Source organism: Mustela nigripes, chromosome 13 (assembly GCF_022355385.1).
Source record: "Mustela nigripes isolate SB6536 chromosome 13, MUSNIG.SB6536, whole genome shotgun sequence".
Taxonomy (NCBI): domain Eukaryota; kingdom Metazoa; phylum Chordata; class Mammalia; order Carnivora; family Mustelidae; genus Mustela; species Mustela nigripes.
The window spans coordinates 29,666,852-29,679,425 of NC_081569.1; the positions used below are offsets into that span (position 1 = coordinate 29,666,852).

The 12,574-nt window shown below is 45.4% G+C and overlaps 1 protein-coding gene across 2 annotated transcripts in view; it reads right to left on the bottom strand.

Moving 5' to 3' along the window:
* The window catches only part of ARID3B (AT-rich interaction domain 3B), a 72,630-nt gene that overhangs the window by 19,250 nt on the left and 40,806 nt on the right, over positions 1–12,574 (bottom strand). For both annotated transcript variants that reach the window (XM_059371837.1, XM_059371838.1), the window contains 2 exons: positions 1,248–1,319; positions 970–1,042 (listed from right to left, as the gene is read on the bottom strand). In XM_059371837.1, the coding sequence (XP_059227820.1) occupies positions 970–1,042; positions 1,248–1,319 (145 nt within the window). The remainder of the gene's footprint in view (positions 1–969; positions 1,043–1,247; positions 1,320–12,574) is intronic.

Below are 12,574 nucleotides of genomic sequence, written 5' to 3' on the forward strand. Positions count from 1 at the left end.
TGGGGGCTGCCTTTAAGCTCAGCCTAAGAAGAAGAGGAGGATTTCAGTCCCAGATCCCAATAAAGGAGCTGACACAGAAGCCAAGGAAAGCAGGGTCCCAGGCAAGAGGCTGGTGGGAACAGCTCTCTCTTGTGTCCTAAGGGTAATGAGGGTGGAGCTATGCAGGTTGCTGTGGACCTTCTCCTAGAGAGGCTGGGTTTCTGACCATGCTTCCTGAGGGCTGACCTGGCCGGTGAACCCAGCGCTATGACAGGATATAAAGCCAGGAAGTTGAGTCACTGGGGCTCAAGACTCAGTCACGTCAGGGTCCAACGTGGAGATGGCTGGGGAACGGGGGGGGGTGGAAGTGAGAAAGAGAGATGGACAGAGAAGTGGGAAGGTGCATTATAAAGCAGATGCCCACATAACCTACAAACTGCAAGAACGCCCCAACCGAGCCAGTGGGTGCAAAAACCAAAGAGCCAATGGGTAAGAAAAAGAGAGTTAGCCTTCCCTTTTCATGGATCATCTCAGACCCTCTCACCAAATTCTACGGGACAATCATTCAGGGCAATCATTCTAGCCTTTTCTTGGGCTTTCTCAGTCTCTGTGAGACTAGGTACACCAACATGAAACCCCACATACTAGTTTAAAGTGATGTCTAAGGTTGCTAGAAGGCTAAGGAAAAAGTACCTTTGAATTTGAAATTATCTCCTAGAGACCAGTTAATCAGAAGAGAGCATCACAAATAAGGCAGGACAAAATTTGGATGGATTCATTTTCTGCCAGGGCCCTCCTGCCCATTTCGATCTCATTGTCTGCCAATTCCTCTGCTAAGGCCAGAATCGATAATCAGGAAATGCTTCTTGTTCTCCTGGGCTAAGTAAGACGCTGGCACTCTGCATGGAGGATGGCTAACAGTAACTTGTGCACAGTAGGCACTCAATTAATACTCACGGAGTTGAAAAACTGAGTAGACTGCACACTCACCCCTCTTCTGCATAAAGATGAAGAGGTCATCCAGGAACTCTTTCCTTTCCGGATCACTGTCCAGTTCATACAGCTGCAATCCCGGTCCCCCCAGAAAAAAAACACAGTGAAAAATTCCAACTAATGCAGGAAGTCTCACACCAGAGATATACAATCTTCTCTCCGTATGACAACAGATATGACTCACAGGCCACTCCTGTCCTTACTCCTTGGGGATCAGATACAACAACCCACTGCAGAACTGCCCCTTTTGTTATCACAAAGGAAACATTACAGACCTTGGCAAAATCTCGAGAGATCTCTCTTCCCCGGCCTCCATCAGCATCATCACTCCAGGCCAAACCACCATTCTGAAGGGGAACAAAGCACAGAGTTCAGAAGGGAATAGGACAGAGTGGCAGAGGGAGGGGCAATCATTCAGGGCAAAGACGAAGACCTTCAGCAACTGTGCTATCCTGGGCTTAGACCATAGAAGACTGCTAGGCTGACTGCCTCTGCCACTCCTATGGGACAGCTTCTTCTTTTGCTTTCAATTACATTCCAAAATAAGAGGGAGTCAGGTGGAAAAATCACATCCATGTGTTGGAGGAGGGTGGGTATTACTTTTCCTTGATAATCCTAGAAGACAAGGACACCAAGGCCCAACTTTTGGAGAACCTACTCATCCCTAGCTGATCTTCCAGAAACCATCACTCTGAGCTGTACTTCTTTAGGTTCTATACAGTATATGCATTTGTATGACTTTTATGGTGTGCTTAGATACTAAACGGTATGTTATAATGACACCTAGCCCAGCTTCCGTTATGACACTCTAAATGGAGGGCAAAGTGTCCCGGGAGCAGGACACAGGTCCTGAAGTTCTGGTCTCTTGGCCAAGCCTCCCCACTAGAAGCCATAAGTCTAGAGAAAGGATGGTCCTCGGAGACTGACATTCTTTCCAAGGTACAGAGACTGTGTCACTGGGGTGAAATGCATTGCCATTAGAGAAATAATGAAAACCTAATGCTAATTTAATTGATTAGGTTAAACCAACACCACTCAGCCAAATAGGAGCAAATGGCAAATATGCCTTTGTTTATGTTCTTGGAACCTGCTTCCTGCCTTTATTCAGTTGCGAAACTCTTACTCCTCGGATTAGGTAACATCTTCTGGGGGAAGCCTTCCCCTCACTCCAGCCGTGCTAAGCACTCTGGAAGCAATCTCTGTATATTCTGAGGTTAGAACTTAACATATTTTGGAATTATCCATCATCCTCACCACATTGTAAGCTCAAGAACAAAAGTGTCTCATTCATGCTTGTAACCCCAGCAAAGAGCACACCACCTGGCACTTAATAGGCCCCAGTAAATGCTTGATGAACTATAACATTGCTAAAAGGCAGTAACTGGCTATTTGTATCAATTAAGCACCTCTTCTAAAAATACACACATCAGGAGCGCCCCGGTGGCTCAGTGGGTTAAAGCCTCTGCCTTTGGCTCAGGTCATGGTCCCAGGGTCCTGGGATCGAGTCCCACCATCAGGTTCTCTGCTCAGCAGGGAGCCTGCTTCCTCCTCTCTCTCTGCCTGCCTCTCTGCCTACTTGTGATCTCTATCTGTCAAATAAATAAATAAAATCTTAAAAAAAAAAAACCACACACACATCTACTGTACAGAAGAGTCAAAAAGGCTCTCTGCTAGTGGGAAACATGAATTGTCTATAGAAGTCTGCTGTTCATTTCTGCCATGCTGGTCCAGTGGAGGACCTCATAGATGGGACTGGACGAATGGAGCCCGTCACTCTTTCATTTCTACCCCCAGGACCACAGGCGCATGCGCAAATAGTTGGGGAGGGGCCTCTGGGGATGGGGAGCAGAGGTTTCTTGGGAGGACATTCTTTGGACTGCACAGGGATCGTGTTGTAAAACCTCATCAATAAAACAAAAGCCTCATCTAATTCCCTTCTTCCTAGCTCCCCCTCTAATCAAAGCTTGCCTGAAAGCCGGAGGTTATTATTTAGTCATATTTTGGGACCATACTTTGCTTCCCCTACTCAAAGAGGGCTCTGAGATGCAGACCTACTTTCTGATAGCAATTTAGTACACAGGGAGGTAAGTATAACCAAGAAGAACTGACACTCTGTCAGCTGAAATGGAACAGGCTAGACCAAATTGTTTCCCTACTTATCTCGTAAAAGATGTGTGTGAGGAAGTGCTCAGTAAATGCTATCTAAGTGCACTCATCATCTCCCCAGGCAGACGCCACCAGAGATCTCCCTACAGCTCTTCAGCTCAGGGAGGCCAATAACCAAGCAGGAGAAACACTATTAAACAACAACAACAAAAAAGAATAAAGAAAAAGGCTAAGATTCACCCCCACACTGTAATTACAGTGAACAGAAATCTGGTGTCATCTGGTGGCAACTAGCACAATGAATAATCAAGATGAATTATGCCTGTCAGGTCAGCAAAACCAGACGGAGTTACAGTCCCCCTTTCAAAGGATGCAGGAGGTTACCCTAATGCCCACTGATTTTGTTTGAGCCAGTAATTCCTGCTGGAAAGTCAATTATCCCGGGAGCCCCTATCGGCTGAAAGACATTTAATGGGGGATCACTGCCGCTTCTGTTATGTCAGCTGTTTACTGTGGCAGCTCAATTCCCAGCTCTCTCTAGCTGGGGATCTGAAGCGGATTCTGTTCACAGGAGGTTTCTTTCTCTATAGGTGACCAAGAGAGATGAAAACACAGTTTTTTGCTAATTACAAGTAACTTCCAGGCACTCAGAGCTTTCTCAGAAATGCTTTAACACTCAGCCAGGTGGGGAGGACGGAAGGGTGGGGAGGTCGGAATCCACAACCCAGAACCCAGACAGCGCTTCCCACAGCAGGAGATGAGCGTCAAAACAAGCACACCAGTGCAACCACCATGTGACTACGTGTGAAAATAAACACCCAGGTGTGAGGGCTCAGCTCTGGAACAGAGAAGAATGCCCTGGGGGGTCGGGAGGGGGTCTGGGGACCAGCAGGACCCCTTGGCCTTCTCCAGCTCTGATCAAATGGAATCAGAACCTGAGCGGGAGGGTCGGACTTGGCACTAGCTATGGCCTGCTAAATAGGAAACACTTAAAAATCTGCGTAGTGATGGGATTTTAGCATAAAGCACCCTTGGCTCAGTGACCGCAGAGGACAGGGAGATTTGCCAGAACAGGATGGAAAGAGGGCATCCAACTCTTTGGGCAATCCTACAGTTCGACCCATTCCACAGATAGGAATTTTAGTGATGATTTAAAGAAAACACAGGGCAAGAGTTTCCCATGAGTGGAGGTGTTCTCTTTTGTCCAAGGAAAGGATGGGCCATTACTTCATCTAAAATACTCAGCTGGGGTTGGTGGGGAAATGTCCACTCTCTGTGCATTATTCTCTTTGTCTTGGGGCAGTTAAACCCTGCTTCACAGGATTTTCTAGCTGAAGTGAGAGTAATTCCTGGACCTGCCCACCCTTTACAGTCCTGCTGGAATGTTGCCTCCCCCCCACAGGAAGCCTCCCGCCTCTGCCACTGGGCAGAATCCACGCCTTTCTCCTCTGGGCTGTCACCTGGTGTGCTGGCGACTTGTACCCCTGCCTCTGTCCCCTGTCCATGCCCATCGGGGTATCCCCAGGCCCCAGCACATAGAAAGTGCAGACAGGTATACTGAAAGGCAGCGATCTCCAACCCTACAACGCCTCAGTTCTCCCCCTTTTCACAGGGAGGACTACAGGCTTCCACGGCTATCTTCTCGGTTCTTCGCTCTGACCAACTACTGCAGAACACAGCCCCCTTAGGCACCTGGAGTTTGTGCGCTGGTTTCTTAGCCTATCCCCAGGCTGTGGGTGTGACTGCTGGAAGCCGAGGGATGATTTATTTCTTGGATGCCAAGTGTGGCCAATGCAGACCATGGTAGGGAGGCAACTGGGGAGCGGTAGACGTGAGTGTGGGGAACACACGTCCAAAGGGAGCCAGCTCAACACTGTCGAGGGGTCCCCAAGAAAAACATTTCAGTTTACGGCCCAGGGGAACAGGCTCTGTGACAGGGAGGCCAGCAGCAGCCAGTGCTCACTGACGGCCATTTACAACCTTCCCAGCCTCTCCTACTTGAGAACTCTCTTAACCGCTTTGATCTCGCCAGGAGCTCACAGGAAACTGACAGTTTGTTCCCAAATACCAACCCAAGACTAGCTTTGGCTACTATGTCTATATTCAGCTTCTTTCCCCCAGGGAAGCCACAGTGTCGTGCCTTTAAATCCCTCAAAAATGGCAGCAAAAGAAGGCTGGGGGAAGGAGAGAGGGGAGCAGCAAGCTGATGTCTGTGTATCTCCTGTGCAGCAAGGGCTGGGCCAGGGGCTTAGCAGGCCTTTTCTCACTGAACTATGATTTAGAGGTGGGAGAACAGAGGCTCAAAGAGCAAACTGCTTAACTGGCCAGGGGTCACAGAGCTTCCAGGTGGCAGCACAGCATATAACGAACCCAGGTCTGGCTCTCTCTGTTAACACTGCTCTGCCTGGTGGGCAGAAAGAAGAGCACAAGGTGTTCTCGCAGGGACATCAGGAAAGGAGAGAGGGAGGAGAAGAAAATCCTCCTGGCTACAGAATGCCTGCAATGCCAAGTCATGGCCCTCGGGGTTCCTCTCATAGGAAGATTCTTTTATTCCCTGATTCATCTCATTGGTGACATCTGGGAGGGCCAGCCAAGCAGGAAACCAGCCTTCACACATCATCAGCGGAGACTTATCTAGGGTGCTGGGGGGTACTGGAATAAAAATTGTTAACCTTTCACCACTACTTCCAGAACAGAACATCTGGGGCAGGATCCCCCACCCCGCCACCCCACCCCCCCACCCCGCCACCCCACCCCCCCACCCCGCTTCCCCCAGAGCCAGGGCATCAGGGGAAAGAGACAGAGAGATAAGTAGGTTTTGCCTCTGGGAGGACTGGTGGAATATGGCACCTAGCACTACAACTCGCTCATAAAAGGCCTTTGAAAACAATATATCAGTCTAACCTGACAGCTTCTCAAAATTAACATAGTGCTTCCTCAATACCTCAACCCTGGAAGATCAAGAAGACAGAGGGGAAATGTATTCACTCCTTTAAAAATTTAAAAAGCTACCTTTGTAGAAGAAGGGTGTTTTTTTTGTTTTGTTTTGTCCTGTTTTTCCTTCTCTCTGTAAAGCCCTGGAAGACAGAACTAGAGTCATGGGGCAGAATTCGCCAGGAGGACAATTTCAAGTGGACAGAAGAAGGACTTCTCTAACGATCCGAACAGTTCAGGGATGAAGGGGGCCTTCTCAGGAGGTGGGGGGGCAGGTTCCTGTCCCTAGAAGGCCATCTGTCTGGGATATCACGCTGTGGAGTCCAACATGAGACCGGGCTGGAGGAGAGGGCCTCTAGGGGCCCTTTCTGTTCTGAGAAGCAAAGACCCTGTGACAAATTCATTCAACACTGATTTCCTGAGAATCCACACCAGGTAGAGCCTTGTGCAAGCTGCTGAGAATACCCCCACCCCCCAAAAAGTGATTCTCCCCACTGGGAGTTTTACCACATGGTTGGAAAAACAAGCTAGACACACACAGCATTTAATAGAGCAAGCCAAAGTGCCGAAAAAAAGTGCCCAGGAGGTGGAAGAAAGGAGGGCGGCTCAGAGGTGGAGATAAAGCCCGCCTGGAAGAATGGGCTGAGGGGAGATTTACAGTGTAAATGAGCATGGAATGGGGGGATAAACAGGGCGTGTTTTGGCAGGGAGGATGCGGGAGAGTCTGAGTGGCTGAGGTGGAAACAGGCTGTGAGATGCCTTGAATACCATGAGAAAATTTAAACTCTGAACTGTGAACAGAGGGAGGCAGTGGATGTTTTCTGAACAGAAAAATAAATAATTAAACCAGTGTTTTAGATGATTTTAATGACCTACTTTAGAGAGAATAGAATAGAGAATAGAATCCAAATATACAAAAGTATGTGGATACCATTTGCATTAAGATTAAATGGATTAAATCCCATTGAAAATGAGATTTTCACTTTTCAACTTTTCTTTATATTCATTCACATATATTTATTTGATCACCTAGGATATACTAGATACTGTGAAGGGTTCTGAGGGAAAAAAGAACAAGCCAGTTACGAACCTCTGACCTTGTGGATCTTAATGGAAAGAAAGATGATTAAAAGAAAATGGCTGATTTTTTCTAGATTAACTTTGACTCATCTGTGAAGCCCCATCACTTGCTCTCCTGCCTCTCCCTTGCCTCCAGTGAAAAAAATCTGGATTGCAATGAAATGATAGAACAATTTCGTGAACTAACACCTTCACAATATGTAGTCTTTCCAGTATGGGAGCAGTATGACTCTTCATTTAACAACAGTTACTTTGAATGGCTCTCAATAATGGCTTGCAATGCGACATACTACTTTTGTACACTGCACAGAAGACCAGAGAGGGAAAGCCAGCACCGGCACTGGCTGGCTGTGCCGAAGCCATGCAGAATCCAGGGTGGGACAGGGGGCAGCAGGACCAGAGAGAAATGACAGGATCGTACTAAGAGGCCGAAAAGAGAAAGAGGATGAATGTGAATCTCATAATGAGAAAGGTACCTTCTGATGGAAAGGGAGAGACGCTGGGCAAGGAACCAAGCAGGAGGCCTTTGAGCACTAATGAAAACAGACTACTGTCTCTGGTCTGAGAAAGGGAGGGAGAGAAAATATCCCACAACCCTGGAAGAAGCCAGGTTATGGTACCTGGCAGTGGCAAGAGCCAAGTTTCTAGGGAGGAGAAAGGGAGAAATCCAACCAGTGTTTCCTGACCCAAGAAGGCTATGTTGGGCCTTTTTTTTACTGGGATTTGGGGAAAGGAAGGGAAAAAAAAAAAGGCACAACCAGACCACGCCTCCAAGATCTTAGGAGCCAACACTACATTCCTTAGAGCCGTACCTCCCCAGAGACAGGAGCGCCTGACTTTAAAAGCAATTAAGTATCTAGGCTATTTTAGGATTACTCCTTGACCACCTGGAATATCTTATTAAAGCACAGCTCAGATGTCCAAAGCAATTTTAGTTCCCATTCCTCACTCCTCCCCAAGGCAAGTGTTAACCCTTTCCTTCAGACTGAAAGTACAGAGGCTAAGCTTCCAACTCCTCACTTGGGCTCCCTGTATTCTTAAACCTCTAAACACCATCACGCATACTGACAACCCTTATAGAGATTCTTGAGTATTCTCGGAAAACACAGAACAGTAATTTGTTTCTGTTCTCTCTACTCTATAATCTAATAGATTCTGAACCCCAAGATTAAGGATCTGGGCAAATTCCTGGGGCCTGAATCTCAAAGTAGTCATTAGCAAAGGAACTAGACTTCAAAGGGGCTGATCTCAAACTCATAGATACTATTTAATTGCTTTGAGTATATGTGCTGCCGAAGGGAGCACCTATTTAATTGCTTTGAAATATAAAATGTAACCCAAGTATTTGGGCTGAATATTGCTGTTGTTACTACTGTAACTTTTTAAAAATAAGCAACCCATAAACTACCTTCTCTTTGGCTAGACCCAGGCTCTACTTTAGGCATCACCTCTACAATACTGTGACTGCTCTGATGCTGGCCAGGCTGATGACGCTGTAATGTTCAAAGTCCAATTCCCAGATCTTGGTAGGAAGGAAAGAAAAACATCTTTGCCCTCCCACCACTTTTAACCAATTCCAGGAGGTAATGAGACATGCACAAGGGGCTAATGGGCAGGATTATAGAAGAATCCTAAAAGGCGACCGGAGCCCCAGGAAGTAAAACAGATATTGTTATAAGCAACACTGTTGGACTACAAAACCCTCCTGATAAGATCAGGATTACTGCTCTTAGCTAAATGGCTCCGGCCTTGGAAGCACAGAGTTATAATTATCAGATGCACACCTTCCGCTGTCAGGTAACTTTAGCAGGAACCAGAAAGCACTCCTCTACCCCCTTACAAGCAGCAAAGCTCAATTCAAAGTCGGTGGCTTGGAAAAAGAGCGAAGGGACACTTTTCTGATTAGGCAGTAGAAAGGAGGAAGTGTGGGGGTCCGGGGAGGACAGCAGTCCTACCTTCCCTGTCTAGACACACAGTCCCTCCCAGCCATAAACAAGAACACTGCCCAGAAATGGAGAGTTGCTACAAAAGGAGGAAGAAAAACTAAAGTGCAGTGTTGGTGAAGTGTTGTCTACCGACTGGCCCAGCCAAGTCTAAGTCCGCCACAGAGCAAAATCCCAGCTCCTGCTCCCAGCAGAATTCCAGTAGGCAGCCCTGCTCACTCCACCCTGTGAGCTACCTGCCCCTGAACTCCCACGGCCCTCCATTTAACCCCACGGAACTCTGAGGGCCAGCGGCGGACAGCTGAGGAGACCACCTCATCTGACCTTCATCTGACAGAAGGGGAAACTGAGGTCTGAGGTTAGGAAACTTGCCCGAAGTCAGTGCTTCAGAAACTTGTTTCAAGAAAATTCACAAAACTTTTTTTTTCAAGCTATATTTTTATAAAAGAATTATTTATTTCTGAGAGACAGAGAGAGGGAGAGAAGGAGCAAGGGTGCATGGGAGAGGGGAGCAGAGAGAGAGAGAAAGGGAGAGAGAATCTGAAGCAGTATCCCTGCTGAGCCCGACAGGGCTTGATCCCAGGACCACAAGATCACGACCTGAGCTGAAACCAAGAGTAGGACACTTAACCAACCATGCCACCACAAATACACTTTTTTAAACAAAGGGTTTAATTTTTAACTCATCTCTACACACAACGTGGGGCTCAACTCACAACCCAAATGAATGTCAGTACCCAAAGAACAAGCTCCGAGCATAAACTCAGGAGGATGACCAAGTGATGAATTGGGGGAAAGCAAATACTTAAAAGAAGGTGGGCTTCGAGTTCTAAAAATACGGTTCTATTAAAGGGACCCAGAAGGCAACAGAAACCATTTCCTAAAGACAGCAGTTTAATTTTAAGGTTCAAAAGGGTAATAGAAAATTATATATTAAAAAGAAAAGAGAGAGAGAGGGAGGGAGGGAGAGTGAGAGAGCCCTCATGCATATTCAATTTTACAAATTAACCAAGCTTTGAAAAATGATAAGATTCAATGGTAACAAGGGTTGGGGGAGTGGGATCTCCCATACTCCCATAATGGAAATGTAAAATTGGTGTATCTTTCCAGAGAGTCACTTGCCTCAAAATGCCCATCCTTATAAAAACAGCAGCAGGAACAACAGATCATAATTGAGAACTTTTATATGCCACGCCCTGTTTCAGTATTTCAAGTGTATTAAACATTTAAACCTCAGCACAGTTCTGAAGGGCTACTATAAAGACACCCATTTTTCAAACCAAAAAACTAAAGCACAAGGAAGGCATGAGGGAACACCTGGCAGAAGGCTGCAAAGCAACTGAACAGAGGTGTTGAGAGGTAAACACAACTCTGCTTGTAACTGCGTCACTGTCCCGTCTCCTCCTGATCTTGTAATTCTGTCCTATGAATCTACCCTAAGGAAATGACTAGAAATACAGGAGAGATTTATAACAGCAAAAAATTAGAAACAGCCCAGCTACCTGACATTAAGGCCAACAGGCAACACGTGAAGGTGCTATCTGTGGGGACAGAACACCTCCCAGCCAATCACAGAAAGCCCTGCTTTTGTGAACCACTGGGTCCCTACTTCACATCCTTCCCATTAATCCAGATGTAGTGAAGATCTACATATAAAAATGTAATCATAAAATTATAATAATATATATTTATAGCCCTGGGGAGAGGGGACCTTTTTAAATATGAGAGAAACCAAGAAAGGAAAGATCAATTGATTTAGCTACATCAAAATTTAAACTCCTACATGATGAAAGAATTAAAATATGAAAGACCAGCAACTGTGAAAAATTCTTGCCACATAAAAGACAAAAAGCCTTGGAGCACCTGGGGCGCTCAGTGGCTTAACGCCTCTGCCTTCAGCTCAGGTCATGATCCCAGGGTCCTGGCATCGAGCCCCACATGGGGCTCTGTGCTCAGTGGGGAGCCTGCTTCCTCCTCTCTCTCTGCCTGCCTCTCTGCCTACTTGTGATCTCTGTCTGTCAAATAAATAAATAAAATCTTAAAAAAAAAAAAAAAGACAAAAAGCCCATGTGCAAGAGCTTTTACAGCTCAATAAAATAAGGTAACAGAATAGACAAATGGGTTAAGTCAACAAAAGACAACAAACCAAACTCATGGAATATAGCAAAAGCAGGACTAAGAAGGACGTTTACAGCAGTAAACACCTACATTAAAAAAGAAAATGTCAAACGACCTAACTCTACATATCAAAGAACTAGACAAGGAAGAACAAACTAAGCCCAAAGTTAGACGAAGGAAGGAAATAATCAAAATTAGAACAGAAATAAATATGACAGGCACTAGAAAAACAACATCAACAAAACTAACAGGTGTTTTTTTTTTTTTTTTTAAGATTTTGTTTATTTGACACAGAGAGATCACACGTAGGCGGAGAGGCAGGCAGAGAGAGAGAGAGAGAGAGAGAGAGAGAGAGGAGGAAACAGGCTCCCTGCTGAGCAGAGAGCCCGATGCGGGGCTCGATCCCAGGACCCTGGGATCATGAACTGGGCTGAAGGCAGAGGCTTTAACCCTCTGAACTACCCAGGTGCCCCTAACAGTTGGTTTTTTGAAAAGGTAACAAAACTGTCAAACCTCGGGCTAAACTAAGAAAAAAAAGAGAAGATTCATATTTGTTTAAATTCAGAGATGAAAGAAAGATACTGCAATGGTTATATAAGAAGCTACTCTGAACAATTACATGCAAAAAACTTAATTTAGAGGGAATGTATAAATTCTTAGAAACTGACCCCCAACCAAGAGTGAATTAGGAAGAAATAGAAAATCTGAACAGACCTATAACCAGTAAGAAGACTGAATCAGAATCCAAAACCTTCCAACAAAGAAAAGCCTGGAACCAGATGGCTTCGCAAGTAAATTCTACCAAATATTTAAAAAATTAACATCCAATCCTTCCCAAACTCTTCTAAAATCTTAAAGAGGAAGGAATACTTCCGAATTCATTTTATGAGCTCAGCATTACTCAGATAACAAAGCCTGAAAATGACACTACAAGAAAACTACCTGATGAATACAGATGCAAAATCCTTCATAAAACACTGGCAAACCACAATCAACAGCACATTAAAAGAAGCATATACTGTGACCAAATGGGATTCATGACATGGGATATAAGGATGATTCAACACACAAAAATCAATCAATGGGATAAACCACATTAACAGATGGAAGGATAAAAATCATATGATTATCTCAATAGATGCAGGAAAAAATCTGACAAAATTTAAGTCCTTTCATGACAAAGATACTCAATAAACTAGGAACAGAGTAAATTACAAATTACCTCAACATTTTAAAGGCCATGAATGAAAAGCCCATACCTAACACCATACTCAATGGTGAAAAACTAAAGGCTTTTCCTCTAGGGTCAGGAACAAGGCAAGGATGCCTATTCTTGCCATTTCTATTCAACACAGTACCAGAAGTCCAAGCTGGAACAACTAGGCAAGAAAAAGAAATAAAAAGCATCCACACTAGAGAGG